General features: G+C 38.2%; 1 protein-coding gene across 1 annotated transcript; it reads left to right on the top strand.

The window, feature by feature from the left end:
• The first annotated feature begins 11,917 nt into the window (after window positions 1–11,917).
• LOC148790139 (uncharacterized) lies at window positions 11,918–12,277 on the top strand. The gene has a single exon (XM_088891519.1). It carries the CDS (start codon window positions 11,918–11,920, stop codon window positions 12,275–12,277), a length of 360 nt encoding a protein of 119 aa, XP_088747645.1.
• Window positions 12,278–18,725: the final 6,448 nt, after the last annotated feature.

The following is an 18,725-nucleotide window of genomic DNA, read 5'->3' as shown; positions in this document are numbered from 1 at the left end:
AAACATTTACGATACCATGAACACCCCTACCAACATCCACCGTTTTAGGGTTTTATTAGTAGTGTGTGTCATTAAATACCACAAAAAATGGGACCACACCTTTCACAAAAGGGTTCAAAGTATCGGAAACGACAAATGTATTGGAAAGACAATTTTAAGAGACGTATCGAGATACTCGGATACACATGTGTATTGGACAAAAACTAAGATATGCATAGAAACGCTTGTAAATACTATAAATACTTTAATAAATCATACAAATACATCAATAACACTAAATGTAAGACCTCAATGAGGTGCATATACATTAAATTAATATATTTCAATGGTTTTATGAACAAATATATTATAGTTAATTATAATTTCATTAAATAACATATGCTTAACTATAATTTATAAATTATAATTCTTAAGTTTTAATGTTTTATGGAATGGGAAAAACCGAACTCTCCTATCTAACCATAAAACATGTATTGACACAACTTCAAAGTGAAAATATAATTAATAAATATTTATTATTTATTTCCAAAAATTATCAAAGATAAATATACGTTATATAAAATATTCAAAAGAAGTTATTAAAGAAGAAGCTTCAATTGCTTTGTGGATATGATAGATCATCCATAGAATTATAATATATTAAATCATTGTGATCAAATGATAAAATATAATTAATTAATTATTTATTTTTAAATCTAAAAATAAAAAAATATATATTAAAGAAGAAATTTCATTTGGTCTGTGCATATGATAGATCATCCATAGAATTATAATATATTCAATCAATGTGACCAAATGATAAAATATAATTGTTTATTATTTATTTTTTAATTCTAAAATTCTAAAAATAAAAAAAACTATATTAAAGAAGAAATTTCAATTCCTCTATATATTATAAGTTTTATAATTACAAATTAAGAAATATGCATTATATATAAATATATATTTATAATATATAATATATTATTTTTTATTTAAAATATAATATTTTTTATATATTTATAATTTATTATATATATTTATAATATATATTGTAAAAATTAAAAAACCGATGAACCAAACCGACGGTTAATCAAACTGGTCAACCGGTTAACCCACTGGCTTTGGTTCGGTTTCGGTTACCAGTTTTCCAAAAACCAATAGTACCAGTTTGGTTCAAAAGAACACCACACGGTTCGGTTAACTGAACCGTGAGCACCCCTACCTCTATGGATATGATAGGTAAATCCGTGGATCTAAAACATATTTAGTCTTTATACGCAAGGAAAAAATACATTTTCAAATTTTTTGTTAATTTATATTTTCCCCAAATATCTTCATGAAATTTCCATAAATCTACTAAAACACAAAAAAATGTGAATTTGAATGGTAGAAATGTAGATCAACATAAATTCAATCATTCAAGTAAAATAGAAATCACAAGATATTATAAAAAATTGAAAAATCTTACCTATTTTTGCCATATTTTTCAAAATTTAAAATATATTCAAAAGAATTAACGATTCACACTTTGTTTCCTGCAAATTTTTGCAAATCTAGCACTCTGTGAATGAAATTTGTTGTTTTAAAGTCATTTCGAGGGGGGGGGGTGAAAGAAGGCTTATTTTAGTGAAAAAAATATTGCTTTCCCCCTTTTTTTCTGTTTTTGGTTGTATCTTTTTCGTTGATATGCTACCGGTATGCTCCGATACACCCCTAATAAGGTCTAATATGCCTGATTTCCATGCATATCTCGTATCTATTTTTTAAAAATATAATATGATATTTTAAACCTTATTTCACAATAGGACGCATAAATTTATTATTGGCATGGAACCTCTCCACTTATCTGAAATTCCGAATTGGAGAGTGTTATATATAATTAGTTCAATAGTTTGAACAACCATTATTTCGTTCAACTAATGGTATGCCCGGATCTTTTATCAACAATATTAGATAGTGACACGTGTCTCAAAGTATGCTTTCATTCCTTCTCATATGTGAGCTAATGGAACAAACATTTAGCCCATCCCGTTAGCTCTCAAACATAATTTCTTCCATCCCATTTTAATTTCCTACCTAGACATTGTCAAAACCTTGTGGACCTCTCCTATCATCTTTGCTTTGCTGGCAACGATTATTCTCATCGGTGACGACAATGGCGATCCTTGCTACTTAACTTGTTTTATTCCTTTCATAAAGCAATCGACAACAACCATTCTAACAACCGATGGCGATCTTCTTTCATCTCTATCCAGAACAGAGAGGATTTCCAAGACCCACCACCACCTGCGCCAATCTCTTCCCATCCCTGCTTTGTTGGTAATCATTCACATCGGCGACGGTCACACTCACCATCACCAACAATCTTCTTCCATCTTTGCCTGAACCAGAGGAGGATTTCCAAGACCCATTACCTGTGCTAATCTCTTCCCATCCTTGCTTTCTTGGAAATCATTCACATAGTGAGTCTGTGACTTTACTTACTGAATCGAGATGCAATTAAGATTTCATATTTTAATTTCACAAGAGAAAGTAGGCCGGTCTACTAGGTAAGCAGAAACAAGGGAAAGATCAAGCAAAGACAGATTGTTAACTTGGATGCCAATGATAGAATCAAGAAGACCAAGGTTCTTGAACGGCTGCCAGACGGTAACCGAAGCCAAAGACTTTGTCCTTGACCATGAACTGTGATCATGTGAGTTGAATGCAGTTGAATCCTAAAGACATAATCTGCTTCGAAATCATGTCCAATGGTTGCTTGCCCAGGTTGTCGGTGAAAAATCTGGCAAGATGGAGCTGATTATGGATGGAAGGTTAGAATCGCGACACCCGTCGGTTCAGGATACAAGTTCCCCTTCTCTTCCTTCTTATTTATAGCTGCATGAGGAATTTGTACATTGGGAACTTCCTATAAAGTAGGTAACCACCTTGACTTCAAAACCTTCCACTTGTCATCACTTTTAGTTGGGCTCCAATCAGGATGAGACTGGTGTCTCATAGAGTGGACTTGAAGCCTTACTTTTCTCAACCACTCTTGCAAAGTCTTCTACTCCTAATGTTCATAAGCATTGGATTGACTTGGCCTAACAAATGTGTACATGTGAAAAAATAGTGTAAAAAAACTTGTTTACAAAAACATTTTATTTATATGAAAATAAAATACAATATAATAAAAAGAAGTGATATTGTGTGTCACATTATACACAAAGTGTAAGCGATTAGTCCATTGGTGTGTGACTATTTCCAGTGGCCACGGTTTGTTCAACACACCAAGGCTAGATCAACGAAGGCTATAGGCCACTCAGTCCAACATTTCCCACTTGGCCATAATGGCTTGAGATGAGATACTTTTACGTATTGCTTCTTAGACCCATTGACCATATGTGCCTCTTAAAATCACCAAAAATTCATGGTTTTGTCAAAGGGTCAACAATCATTTCTTTAGCAGGCACATATTCAATATGTATTTTTTTTATGATGCACATCAAAGATGTAATGGTATTGTAGTTCTATATGTTTCCCTTTGGGACCTACTTCACCATTTTTGATAGTTTGAATTGTAGCTTGGTTATCATTTTTTATGGTGATTGACTTGCTTGGCATACTTTCTAACTTTAAGTCTTCCAAGAATCTTTTTGTAGTTCTATATGTTTCCCTTAGGGACCTACTTCACCATTTTTGATAGTTTGAATTGTAGCTTGGTTATCATTTTTGATGGTGATTGACTTGCTTGGCATACTTTCTAACTTTAAGTTTTCCAAGAATCTTTTTAATCATACAACTTCAGTGGCAGCTATGCTATAAGCTATGAATTCAACTTCCATGGTGTGTCTTGCCATACACCCTTGCTTCTTACTTCCTTAAGAGACTTCTTCTCCACCAAGAAGGAAAATATAACTAGTTGTTGACTTTCTTTCATCACAGTCTCCTGCAAAATCAGCATTACAAAAGCTTACTAACTCTATTTCGTTGCTTTGATATGTCAATTTATCAAGTGACCAGATCCATTTTTTGCCAAAACTAGATTTTGGCCAAAAAACGTTGATTTGGTCAGCAAATTGTTGACCTGAGCGGTTGAATCGGTCAAACTGTTCCAACCGTTCAATAGTTTTAACCATTTTCTTTTAAATTTTTATCGTTTTGTCAGAATGGGCCGATTGTTCGACCCAGGAACCAGACCCCTGACCGGATCATTCTTCGAGTCGATTTTAAAAACCTTGCAATTTATAATGTTTTGTTCCTTGTATATATCTCAATATTCTTTTAGCTACTTTCCAATGCAACTTTCCTAGGTTGCTTTGGTACCTACTCACAAGGCTTACAACAAATACTAAGTTTGGCTTGGTATACAACATAGAATACATTATACACCCAACAACTTGTGCATATGGTTTATTTTTCATTTCCTCATACTCTTCTTGAGTAAATGGCATCATTTTTTTGGATAATTTGGTTCATTTTTCAATAGGAGTTCCTATTAGGTTACTTGAATCCATTCTAAATTTCTTTAAGACATTTTAATAATTGTTGAGATAGATATATCATTCTAGATTTTCTATCTCTTTCAATTTTAATTCCTAAGATAAAACTTGCATTACCCATGTATTTCATCTCAAAGTTAAATTTCAACCAATCCTTAGTTTTTTCTATCATTTTTAAGTCGCTCCCAACAATTAAAATATCATCAACATATAAGGATAATATTATGTAAGAACTCTCACTATTTAAAATATATATGTAATGATCAAATTAATTAGGAATAAAGCCCATTTCCAAAACAACATTATGAAAAGTAAAGTACCACATCCTAGGAGATTGCTTTAAACCATACAAATCCTTTTTAAATTTATAAACTTTGTCCTCTTTTCCTTTAATTGTATAACTTTCAGGTTGAGTCATATAGATTTTTTTTTTATTTAGTTCTTCATTTAAAAATGTAGTTTTACATCCATTTGACATATTTCTAAGTCAAAATGGGTGCTAAGGCCACTATCATCCTAAAAGATGTAAATTTTGCTATAGGAGAATATGCCTCTTTATAATCTATTTCCTCTATTTGATTGTATCCTTTTGCTACTAGTCTGACTTTATATTTCTTTATAGTGCCATCTGATTTTAATTTCTTTCTTAACACCCACTTGCACCCAATTGGTTTTTCTATTAGATGGTAAATCAACTAGCTCCCATACATTATTCTTTTTTATAAACTCTAATTCTTCATTTATTGCATTTTTCCATTTTTCACTGTCATGTGCATTCATAGCTTGTTGAAAATTTATTGGATATAGTGTTTCATACTCATTTATCAAGCTCTCATCAAAGTTTAAGAATTATAATAGTCTCTATACTTGGATGGGGAAATTCTCTATCTTTGTATTCTTGCTATTGTGCTTTCCTTTTCTTTTGGATTTTCATTTATGTTATCATTCGAATAAGTTTTATTTGTAGTTCCTTCTTCCCCATCGATATTTTCAAATAATTCCACTAATTTCTTTTTATCTAGAGTTTCAATTTAGTCTTCTAAAAATACTACATCTCTACTTTCTATAACTTCCATTCCTCCATTTGATTTATGGTTTATAAATCTATAACCTTTTGAATTTTCAGGATAACCTATAAATGTGCATCTTACATCATATGTGGAGTGCCACTCTACTAAGATGGGGCCCATCTCCTATTGATTCTGTTGTTTAGTTTACTTCTATGTTGATTTAGAATCCAAACATAGGTATTAGATCCCCAAACTCTTAGATTTGATAAATCTAGTTTTCTACCAATTCAATCTCATAGGGAACTAATTTATTAATTTTTGTAGGTAATCTATTTAATATATACATGGCTGCATTTAGAGCTTCCCCCCATAAGATATTACTTTGTAAAGAATGACTTAAAACGGATCTAGCCATATAAAGTAGAGTCCTATTTCTTCTTTTAGCTACTCCATTTTATTGGGGAGTGTACCTAATGGTGAGTTGGTGTTTTATACCATGTTTTCTACAAAATTCATCAAATAAATCAGAAATATACTCACCTCCTCTGTCACTTCTAAGTGTTTTTATTTTTCTTCCTAATTGAGTCTCTACTTCAATTCTGTATTCTTTGAATTTGTCTAACACTTCAGATTTTTGTTTTAGAAGATAGATTTGTCAAAGTCTAGAAAAATCATCTATAAATGTAACAAAAGATTCCATTTCCCTATGAGTTTTTACATTTAGGGGCCCACATACATCTGAATGCACTATGTCTAATAATTCTTCACTTTTTTTTTTGTCTTTTCTGAAAGGCAATCTTGTCATTTTTCCTTTCAAGCATGGTTCACAGTGTTTAAAGTTTATATCCATTTTTAGAAGAAGACCACTAAATGTCATTATATGCATTTTATCCCTATTTATGTGTCCTAGACGTAAATGCCATATATAAGCATTAGTATTATCACAAGCAAAGGAGTAATTAGAATAGGAAGACGTTTTATTAATAGTGAGACGGTACAATCCATTAAATTTCTCTCCCCTTACAATGATACACTCATGTTTTCCAATAGTCACTTTTCCTGACTTAAAACAAACTTCAAATCTTTTTTCATCTAGAAGAGGGACAGATAAGAGGTTTTGCCTCATTGAAGGAGTATATAGTACATCATTCAAAATAAAGTTTGTAGAGGCATCTATGGGAATTCTCAATGTCTCTATTCCTAACACATTACAATAAGTGTTATTTCCCATGAAAATTTTATGTTCTCCAATTTGCATTTCCTTGAAATTCATGAACAACTCCCTATTCTTGGAAACATGACAAATTGGGGCTGAATCTATCCACCAATCTAGATGATTTGAATAAGTCATGAGGGATTTTGAAATAACACAAATAATGTCTTAGTTCCAGAAGTTCCATAGTTCTTATTCTTTTTGTTATTATTTTGATAGTTGTTTTTGTTATGATAATTCTTATTTCCTTCTTTCTTGAGCTCCTTACAATTATGGGGCGTTCTTATTTTGGATTTTGAGAGGGGGGGAAGTTGGTCAATGGGATTTTGGTTCCCATTGACCAAGAATCCCATGTTTTTTTTTTTTTTTTTTTTTTTCAGATTAATGTGGGGACTAGGTAAAGTTTATTTTCCTGGTTATCACTTACCCATGCCCATCTCCTAGGTGGGTCAATAACTTTCTCACTTGGGGGGAAGTTTTCAACACTTGAATGGGACAAAAATGCCCCTTTTAATAATGAATTTTTATAGTAAAAATGGTCATTTCCTTTTTTAATAAGAACATGGGTAAATACACTTACATGGGTAAGTGTTTCCTAGGAAAAACTTACCCAGGTAATTGCATTTACCCGGGTAAGTAACTTACCGAAAAGCGAACGGGGCCTTAGGTTTTGTATGTCTAGCATTTCCACAATTATAACAAGTTACTTTCTTTTTCAAACTTTTCTAAAAATTAGATTTTTTATGCCACTTGTTCTTCCCTTTAAAATTTCCTTTATACTTTCATGCTCCTATTGGGTTGTTATTTGTCTTAATGGTAGTAGTATTAGTGTTAGCTATCATAGCTTGATTTGTTTTCTTTTTGTTTTTTTTTTCTTCCAGCCTCTAATGCTAATAATGTAGTGAGACTTTTTAGGTTCAAATCAGTTAAGAAAGGTTAAGGGAAATAACTACTGGTTCCCATGAATCAGGTAAGTTATGCAATAAAGTAGAGATCTGTATTTTTTCAGGAATGAGATTTCTAGATGTAGCAAGTTCCTTAGCTATCACATTCATGCTATTAATATGATCTACTACAGAATCTGTTTCTTTCATTTTACATGCATAGTATTTCTCAATCAATAATTGCACATAAGTTTCAATAAGTTTTCCATAAGTTTCAGTAATAGCATTGGACATATGTATAGCATACTTGTATTCTTCAAAATCAACTCAATATCAGGTTCCATTAATGTAAGCATATTGGATCTATCAATTTTGTTTTCTTTAAGAAATTTAGCATAATTACTATCAATAGAAACAACATCATAACTTTTAAGAATTTCAAGAACAATAGTAGTTAAAATATATTCTACTTTTTCTCTCTCAAAGATTCTAACAATCCTACATTTCCACATAAAAAAATTTGTTCCATTCAATTTTTCGGTTTGCTAAGTTCAACAGCAATAGTAGAAGAAGAACCACCCATGATTAAAAAAATTGAAGTAAAGAATTGAGGGACTTAACTCTTTGAGGATTGGGGTTCCCACTTTCCAAATGTTTCGTACTTTAATCAATGCCAAAAAATAAGTTAAGAAGAAAACAAATGATACTTTGCATTCTTTATGCCTTTTTAATTAGCAGAATAACAAATGCATAAAAAAATCAGATCCAACCAACAATTTCGGATTGAGTTAAAAAAAAGGAGATATGAGGATTAAAAAAAGCTTATAGGACCCAAAATAATATATACTAACAATGCTTAAAAGAATAGAGAAGAAAGGCTAATGAAAATCTTGAGCAAGTGGTTAGCAAAAAAAATTCTATTAATTGTGATCCAGGAAAAAACAATCTGTAATCTAACCAATAAATCGGTTGGATATCTTTTAATAGGTAGCTAACAAATGAATAAAACAAGAAAAAATATTTTTAATAGAGGATACGGTTTCCAAAAAAGTTGTAGAGAGCTAAAAGAACAAAAAAAAGAATGGAGTCTTAACTATGATTTGCAAAAAGGAATCAAAGGCGACTAGATTTATTAGACAATTTGGCCGAGTGGTGTAATGGGCTAGATTTATTAAATACAAAAGCCCTTCAAGTGCCATCAAATTTTCTTTATCAACCATCACATCAGCAACATCTTGGACGGAAGCTCTTACGTCAAGGCAGCTCAGAAGCTCTCCATACATCTCCCCAATGGTTGGGCCCCCAAATTGAAGTGATCAGATCGGCTACCAAGATGATCGAGCGGGAGATCAACTCCGTGAATGACAACCCATTGATCGATGTGTCGAGGAACAAGGCCTTCCAATCTATCAGGCAGTCGCAACCCCAGCTTAGATTATGGGTTCAAGGGTGCCGAGATCGCCATGGCTGCTTACTGTTCTTAACTCCAGTTCCTCGCCAATCCGGTCACGGACCACGTCCAGAGCGCAGAGCAACACAACTAGAACGTCAACTCCTTGGGCTTGATCTCTTCCAGAAAGACAGCTGAAGTCTTCGACATCCTGAAGCTCATGTCTGCGACATACATGGTTGCACTGTGCCAAGCAATCGATTTGAGGCACTTGGAGGAGATACTGAAATAGAAGAGTTGCAGCGGTGAAACTCCTCTGTTACTCTCTTTGCTTCCTGCAGCGGACCCTTCTCCCTAATCAGAAGAGCATCTCAGATGGGTCTATTCTCCCATACAAGTTTTCAAGATATTCAACGAGATTCGGGCCCTCCGGGTACAGCTCCCTGACGCGACTATGGTGGTGGCGATGATGGGTTGTTGCTGAAATGGAGGGCTTAGTTCGGCAGCTCGCTACAGAGCCATGTGTTACTCGGGCCCTCCGGATACAGCTCCCTGACGACTCCGGCGGCTATGGTGGTGGCAGTGACGGGTTGTTGCTGAAATGGAGGGCTTAGTTCGGCAGCTCATTACAGAGCAATGTGTTAATCGCCGTTGTCATTGGTTTACTCATCGTCTACATAATGAAACTGATTCTGCAAATGCTTCGTTACCAGTTCTGCCCGCCACCCAAATCACTACTATTCCACTGGGATTCAGATTCGGGATACGGCCAGCATCTATGGTGAGAGACTACCTGGTGACGGTGATCTGGAGCTAAATCGAAGATGACGATATGATGGTCGAACTTTGTCTCCAACTTGGTGAGGGTGATCAGACTATAAACAGAAGACGGGGTGTGGCATAGAGAAAGAAAGAGAGAACAATGAGAATGAATGAAAATGTGGGAAAAAAAGAGTGAGGTAGAAGAAACAACGGAGAAATCACCGCGGGTTCAGATCTGCCACAAGAAGTTGCAGCAGCGAATAGAAGTTGAAGAATGCAGAACGGATTCATATCTGCCGCCGCTATGCTTCTCTGTGAAGAAGATAAACATTATTTGAAAATGAGTTGATGAACAATATTCAAAGGTAATTTTGATATTTTTAAAAAGTAATATACGTCAGTAACTGACGATAAAAGACCTTATGTTCTAGCTAGAAAACAAAAAGGCACAATTCCTAAAGGAGACTGAGCCAAAAATAAACAAATAACAAAACAAGAAAGAAAACTTCAAACCTGAATTCCTATATTTGTGGAATCAAATAAAATAAATTTAACATATATCAAAGCAATCAACTTAAAGTTAGAATTCAATGACAAAGCAATCAATTCAGTTTAATTAGAATAATAGTTTTAAATAAAACAAAGTAGAATAAAGGGATTTAGGAACCACTACACCTATTCCTTCAAATCTGTAGAAAGTGCTCTTGCCCACCAGACCCAATACGGTATGAGAGGCACGCCCTTTTCACTCCTTTCCAGAAAACATGTTGATTGAAGAGAAAAGGAGGAAACTTGTTCTTATCAAGAGTACTCCACCAGGTGGTAAATTTGCTATGGTAAGATGGAGCTGATTATGGATGAAAGGCTACGATCGTTTTAAGATAAAACACCTGGACCATTCAATAGTCTCAAGGAGCATTAATATAGCGTGCTTGGAGGAGATAAATGATATATTTCATTTCCTTCTTATTTACAGTTGCATGAGAAAATGGGGCTATAGAACTTTACTATAGTAAAAAAAACAGTAGCTAAAACAGGGATATAATCACGGACAATTTGATATCCATGACAAAATGTTGAATTTTAGCTACCTACAATTTTTCCGTGGTTAAAAGTTATTTTATCCGAAGCTAAAAGATATTATGGTCATGGTTATAATGTATTCGTGGCTATAAATTATAAAAGCAAAGTTGATCTTTAGCAACAGGATAATTTGTTTCTGGTTAAAAGTTGAGTTTTAGCTATGGATAATTTGTCCGTAGTTAAAAGTTATTCTGTTCGTGGCTAAAAGATAACAAAAGCAGAAGTTGTTAAAAGTTACTGTCTGTGACTAAAAAATATTTATAGCCACAGTTATAATGCATCTGTGGCTATAAATTACAAAAGTAGAAGTTGAGCTTTAACTATGGACAATTTGTCCGTGGTTAAAAGTGATCCTATCCGTGGCTAAAGAGCTATTTATCACTATAGCCACGGATAACTAAAATTCCATGGCTATAATTACGAAGTTAATCATCTTTAGATATAATCCTTTATTTCTAACTTATAAATAATAATCATATAACATTCATTTGAAATATTTTTTATTTATTAATTACTTCTTATAGTAAATTAATGATTAAGAATTTATTAAAGTAAATCAGCTCGGGGCTAACAACCCGAACCGTCATGCAACGACTCTGGAAGTTTCTCTAGTAGACTTCGAACCTCACGGGATCATGCCGCATAACGGCAGGTCTTATCTTCTCCCTGCTCGGATCGGGCGGAAACGATAGACTTGATTGACTGATACATTACTTCCTGATTAAAGCGGAAACGAATCCCCTCAAGCCAAAGATCCCGGAACTATTCCGTGAAATCTGCAGGAGCTCAGCTATATAAGAGCAACAACCCCTCCGGGGCCCAGGTACACGCAATCGCTTTACTCTCAAGCTCTCAAGCTCTCAAATTCTCAAAGCATTCAGCTCGCACCACAGTACACTAACTTAAGCATCGGAGCGACCTCGCCGGGTTAGCCACCCCGGGTTCTCTGATCCAATATTTTGTAGATTTATCTAGCTCGCTGCTCGATTGGAAGCCAAATCACCCTCCAACTAGGAGTAGTCAGATCGCGCTCCATCAATTGGCGTTGTCTATGGGAATACGACCGAAAAGTCATCTCCTTTTTTACAGTTACCTAACTCATTTCTACGACAATGGCATCTTCCAATCATGCCGGGCAAAGCAGCAAGATGAACGTCTCCGGGGGAGATGAACGTCGAGCCAAGGGGTTGTGGGTAGAGGAACTGCCCAGCGTCCTTTGGGTCTACCAGACTACCATTAAGACCGCCACAGGTGAGACTCTTTTCAACCTCACTTACGGCACAGAAGCAGTGATCCCAGCAGAAATCGAGGTGCCCACACTATGCTCGGAGGCCTATGACGAGGAGACGAATAATGACGAGCTCCATACCAACCTGGACCTGGTAGAAGAGGTACGAGACCTGGCTTGCATCCGGATTGCAGCTTACCAACAGAGAGCAGCTCGGTACTATAACGCCCGGGTCAGAAAATGACACTTTTGCATTGGCGACCAAGTCCTTTGGAAGGTTATGGTACTTGAGCCTGGCGTTGGTAAGCTTGGAACGAATTGGGAAGGTCCGTACCGAGTAAGACAGGTGTTCGGGGAAGGCACGAATGAGCTCGAGACTTTGGAAGGGAAGCGAGTACCCCGAGAGTGGAATATCAATAACCTAAGAAGGTACTACTCGTGACCACCGAACTAGTCAAGAAGGATCACCGAACTGGAGAGAGGACTGTGAGTCACTTCCATAAGCCCAAGGGCCAAGATGCCGAGATGACATAAGACCTCGGCACTACGATAAGTCCTAGTCGCCACATCGGCAAAGGCGCATAGGCAGATAAGCACTAGTCGCCTCCTTGGCATAGGCGGATAAATCCTAGTCGCCTCTTCGGCATTGGCAGACAAGTCCTAGTCGCCTCTTCGACATAGGCAGATCGGTTCTCACGCTTGAGGCATAGACAACTCGGGTACAAACCCTACGATGTCTAGCCCACCTCGGCATAGAACAACAGGTTGATACCATTTGAAGTCAGTCCCGATGGCTTGACACTAAGGGATAACCAACACCTAAATGAGTAGCCCATGTGCAGACAGGTGGGTATATACCCTAAAGTGTCCGCCCATCTCGGCGTACAACGATGCGAAGTTATCCCTACTCAGAGTCCAGTTTGTTAGCTTGACAATTTGGGGTAACCAACACTTAGAAAAAAATCTACCCTAGTTATTCCTACTCGTAGTCCAGCGTGTTAGCTCGACAGTTTGGGATAACCAACATTTAGAAAAAAAATCTACTCCTATTTGGTTTAGTTTGCCAGTTCGGGAGTTATTTACACTTACAAAATTTTTACACAAAGATTGCCAAAATACTTGTATTTCATTAATGTGAAATTTTGAGAACAAAAAAAAAAAGGAGAAAGAAGAAACTATTACTATGAACCGATCTCAAAGGCTCGGGATGTACATCATAAGAGGTCCAAGAAAAGAGGCAAGAATTATGCATTCGAACTAGGGGGCAGGTCAGTCTCCACACGGTCCTCCTCCGCATCCTCTCGGCCTGATGAGCCCGCCTCGAGGACTTCATCGTCACTTTCCTCTTCGGAGGAGCCAGGCTCTTCGTTAGTCGCCTTCGCCATCTCGGGAGTTAGGTTAGACAAAGAAACAGTTCTGAGGTAGAACTCAGGAAACCTCTGCCGCCTCAGCCATTTGCATAGCTTGAAACCAGACCGATAAGAGCTCGATCCATACTCGACCCGGAGATTACGGAACTCCTGAGACTCTTTGAAGCCTTCGATGGCATGCTCTCTCTCCTCAGCTCGTGCCTCTTGGATGGCGGTCTCAAAGATCTCGGTGCATTCTTTGATTATCGCATCGAGGTTCTTGTTCTCGCGTTGGAGCTTCTCCTTCCTCTCCGTTAGCGCCATGATCAGCTCCTGTTGTCTCCGAGCTCCTTTCTTAGCTCGAAGAACCTCACCCTAAGCTAAGTCCATCTTGTGATAAAGTTTCCGAGCGTTCTTCTCGGCTTCCCAAGCTTGCTTCAGGCGAATCTCAGACTGGTAGACTAGCGAATGGATGGCGGAGTTCACCTAGCGGAAAGAAAATAGATGTAAGTATCTTTAACAGACGAACAAGGAAATGGAGTATAAAGGTAAAGCACTTACCACCATATAGTAACTGGCAGCCCGACCTCCGAGTTGACTTGTGGGGATGTCAGCCCACTCCGCGACTTCGGCGAGAAAAACAACGCCCTTGCTTTTGAGGAGCCCTAGCTGAGGTGTCATTATGCTCTCCTTCGAGAGCTGAGGCTCAGGCTTGGAAGCACTCTCCAGCTCACAAGGCGGAGCTGCTTCATCCTGGTCTTCGTCCAGGTCCACGATAGGAGGTTCGGGACAGACCTCCTCCTCCAAAAGCTCGGCTGAGGTCGACTCCGGCGCAGCGACCTCGGGTGGGACGGGGGCTGAAGGACCGGCCTCCCGACAGGACTTCTTCGAGGCTTTCCTCTTTTTCCCTCTCTGGAAGCTCCTCAGAAGGTTCTCTGCATCGACCTCCGACATAGCTACTGCAAGAGAAAAAGAAAGGGGTTAGTCGCAAACTGAAGTAAATTCAAAATAAAAAAGAGTAATTTAAGTGCCGAAGTGGAGGCCTACCAGGAGGGCTCAACCCAGCTCGCACAAGCTTCTCCTCAGCCAATAAATCTCTCATCTCCAAGCTGAGGTCCCTCTAGGAGTTAACAACTGCCTTGATCTCCGCATCTAGCATCACCCCGGGGTCTTTAATGGCCACCTGCCAGTGAGTCGGGAAGGGCCACCCCTAAGCGTTCTAGACAAAAATGTACCTCCTCTTCCAGGTCGGTATTTTGTTCGGGCTGCTGAATAGGATTTTGAACCCAAGGTGGGGAGAGATGTAATTACTCTGCTAGACATCCCCGCGCAAGCAAGCTGAGTTCTTTTTAATTGAATAGATCGAGCTAAAAATATCTAAGGACAGAGGTCGGTTATACTCGTGGAATAGGGAGATTGTACCTACTATAGTTCGGGTGTAATTGGTCAATGGTGATATCAAAGAACTTAATAATTTCTACAATGAATGGGTGGAGAGGGAAGCGCAGCCCAGCTATGAGCTGCTTTTCGAAAACTGCGATCTCATAGTGACCATGAACCCAAGGGTACCGACCCAAAGGAATATTGAAAACAAGGTTATCGGGAAGACGATAACGGGCTACCAAGGACAGTAACTTGTCTGAGGTCATAGTGGAAGGACCAAAGTCATATGGATCCCAACCTTATGAAGAAGACAGGACCCTCCTCTGAAGGTCGGTCCCTCCTCTCGAGCTTCAGGCTTCTCAGGTTGAGATGGCTTGACTTCAGGTAAAGAAGTTTCCCCTAAGGGGCAAGGGAAGGAACTGCCTGGCGAGGAGCTGACCTCGCCAGCGGGAGCCGGGGACTATACCTCAGCACCCTCAGGCTCACTAGAGTCACTAAGAAACCTATCTATACTAGCACTAGACATACTAGAACAGGAAAGGAGAACAAACTAACGAAGAGAAGACGAACTCACCAAAAGGATGAAAACGACCTCGGAACACAAGGGAAGAAGTAGCGAGCTGAAGGACTCTGACGCGACCTCGGGAAAGCTCAATCACAAGATTTTTGGCAAAGAAGAGGGGCCCCTTGGCCCCCTATTTATAGTTCACCACATGGAGATGAACGGTTGAGATCTGCTCGATCCAACGACTCATGAAAACCGGTTGCACGATACCCGAGGACAAAATCGGTTGAGCGCGCTCTTTGACATCCACAGAGTCTATAGACAACGTGACGTCCGTGCGTACTCGGGACACGATCTGGGTCATTTCGTGGTTGAGCCAAACGGTTGAACAGGCCCGACCAACGGTTCGCTCTTCAGACCCTGTGCCAAATCCACTTAGATCCTCCATGAACTCCGCGCACTGGGTTGGGACCCTTGGCACGAGGAGTGGGGGGCAATTGATGAAGGGTGTTTTGGCGTGACCTAGCGAGAAGGGGACACGTGGACATGCCCTAACTAAGGGATGACAACTTAGCTTGGCAAGCCTAGTTCGCAACGTTTGAGCTCAAGCGTTCGGTCACCTCGGCGTCAGGGCACCTCGGCATTCAATCTAGTTTGGAACTAAAGAACCGAAGTCTCAGCTCGAGGCTAACGGCCCGAACTGCCATGTAACGGCTCCGAAAGTTTCTCCAGTAGACTTTGAACCTCACGGGATCACGCCGCGTAACGACAAGCCTTAGCTTCTCCCCGCCCGGATCGGGCGGAAATGATTGACTTGATTGACTGATACGTTCTCCCCGATTAAAGCGGAAACGGATCCCCTCAGGCCGAAGATCCCAGAACTGTTCTGTCAAATCCATGGGAGCTCAGATATATAAGAGCAACAACCCCTCCAGGGCCCAGTTACGCATGATCACTCTACTCTCTAGCTCTTAAGCTCTCAAATTCTCAAAGCATTTAGCTCGCACTATAGTACACTAACTTAAGCATCGGAGCGACCTCGCTGGGTTTTTCACCCCGGGTTCTCTAATCCAATATTTTGCAGATTCATCTAGTTCGCTGCTCTAATCCAATAGAGTGGGACTTTAAGCCTTGCTTTTCTCAACCACTCTTGCCAAGTCTTCCACTCATGTTCATGAACATTGGATTGATTTGGCCTAATAAATGTGTACATGTGAAAAAAGCAGTGTAAAAAACTTGTTTGCAAAAACATTTTATTTATATGAATATAAAATACAATATAATAAAAATAAGTGATATTGTGTGTGACATTGTATACAAAATATAAACAATTAATCTATTGGTGTGTGGTTATATCCAGTGCCACGATTTATCCAACACACTAAAGCTCGATCAACGAGGGCCATAGGCCACTCAGTCCAACAGTTGGGCACCATGGCTTTGAGGTGTGCCCCACAATTGACGCACACCAGTTCCCCCCCGGTGCCTGTCTCTGTCCAGTGCGAATTAGTGCAAAGTGGCAGAGCCATCATATAGTGTTTCAGCAAGACATTGGGATACATGAACAGAAAAGAAAGGATGATGAAAGGCAAGAAATAAAGAAGCTTCTTCATGCTTCACAATCGACCGAGACCCTTCCTTTGATTTGTGGGCTGCTCAAAACATATCATCGAAAAGAAACTAGCATATAAAACGGATGATTTTGATTTCAACTTCACTAACATTTTACTCCGCCGGTGATCAATTTCATTAGAGGTCACTCGTAACTTTTGTGCCGATGAGATGCTTTTGATTTCCAAACTAGATAGAAAAAGAAAACAATGTTAATAAATTTTGCTTCGTTGATAATAATTTGACATAACAACATTCACATTTTCTCTTATTCTCGTCCAAGTAAAAATGGTTTTTGTTAGAGTGATTTTTTGAGTGAAATGATCTTTTTAATGATGTGAAATGGATTTTCCTCGTTGGTTTTAGAGTCTTAGTCGCAGTTCCCGTCGCCGGTGAGAATAATCGCCGCCGTTGGAACAAAGATGAGAAGAGAGGTATAGGCGGCAGGGTTTTGGCAATGTTCAAGAAAAAGATTGAAAATGAGATAGAAGAAATTATATTTGAGAGCTAACGCAATGAACTAAACGTCCGTCCCAATGAAAGCGTGTCTTTAGACAGGTGTCTCAACCTGATGGTGTTGGTAGGGAGTAGACCTGTTCATGGGCGGTTTGGGCCGGGTTTTTATTCATCATTAATGGAAATATGCTAGGCCCGAGTTCGAGCCTGAGCCGAGCCCGAAGTCCGACCTAATAAAAAAAATTACAATTTTTCCTATTCAAATTAGAATTAAAAATTCAGATGTTTTTTTTTTCTATTTAAATGAACAATGGGCCTACAAGATGGTTTTTTTTCCCTTTCTTTTACTTTTTAAAACACAGTTCTACATTCTTAAATCAAAAAAATTATTCAAATGGACATAATCACATAACCCTTTTTAAGTCTAATTTTAGGTCGGGACGGGCTGGGTTATTTTGACAAAACCCGAGCCCGGCTTGAATTTATTGCAGGCCGGACTTTTTGGCCTGAATTTAAGCCCGCGGGCCTATAAACATGTTCAAGCCCGTCCGGTGGCCGGGCCCGGCCCATGAACAGGTCTAGTAGGGAGGTGGCTACTGATAGGGGTGGCAACAAGCCGAGTTTTTCACGAGCTGCTCGAGCTTGACTCGTGAAAAGCTTGGCTCGGCTCGGTTTTAGTTGAGTTCAAGATCAATTTAGTGGCTCGATTAATAAACGAGTTGAACTCAAACCTAATAGAACTCGGTTCGAATATATAATATATATATACTAATAATAATAAAATTATAAAAAATAATATATATAATAAAAAATATTATAATTCTTAATTTTTAAATATAAAATAAAATTTTTTATATATAATTTTTATTTTTATAATAAAATATACAAAAAATATTTTTATAAAATATAAAACGAGCTGAGGTGAACCAAACTCAAAGTTATAGACTTTTGACTCGAACCAAACTCAAGTCAAGTTCAAACCTTATAAAATAATCTCGAACTGGATTCAAAGCTGGTACTATACAGTTCGACTCGGCTCGGCTCGAATCCACCCTAATGGCTGGTAATCGGTAAAGTTGAAATCAACAAGACATTAGACATTCGGAATGACATTGAAGTTGGGAACATACATTTTCTTAGCTGCCATTATCGTTTCGTGAATCGTAAGAGAGAGAAATGTGTGGCTGACTGGCTTCCCACTATTTCTGCCGAGAACGACACAGATCTGAGTTCACAAAATCACAATAACAAGGGAGTTAGGTAGTGTCTTCTAGACCAGACATGTCGAGCCCCCTAGTGGCTGGTAATCGGTACAGTTGAAATCAACAAGACATTAGACATACGGAAGGTCCATCCCATTCCGCTTTAGTACGTATCAATCGGAAAAG

This window comes from Nelumbo nucifera, chromosome 7 (genome assembly GCF_055504915.1).
Source record: "Nelumbo nucifera cultivar China Antique chromosome 7, China Antique-T2T, whole genome shotgun sequence".
Taxonomy (NCBI): domain Eukaryota; kingdom Viridiplantae; phylum Streptophyta; class Magnoliopsida; order Proteales; family Nelumbonaceae; genus Nelumbo; species Nelumbo nucifera.
This window is presented reverse-complemented; position numbering and strand designations above follow the sequence as displayed.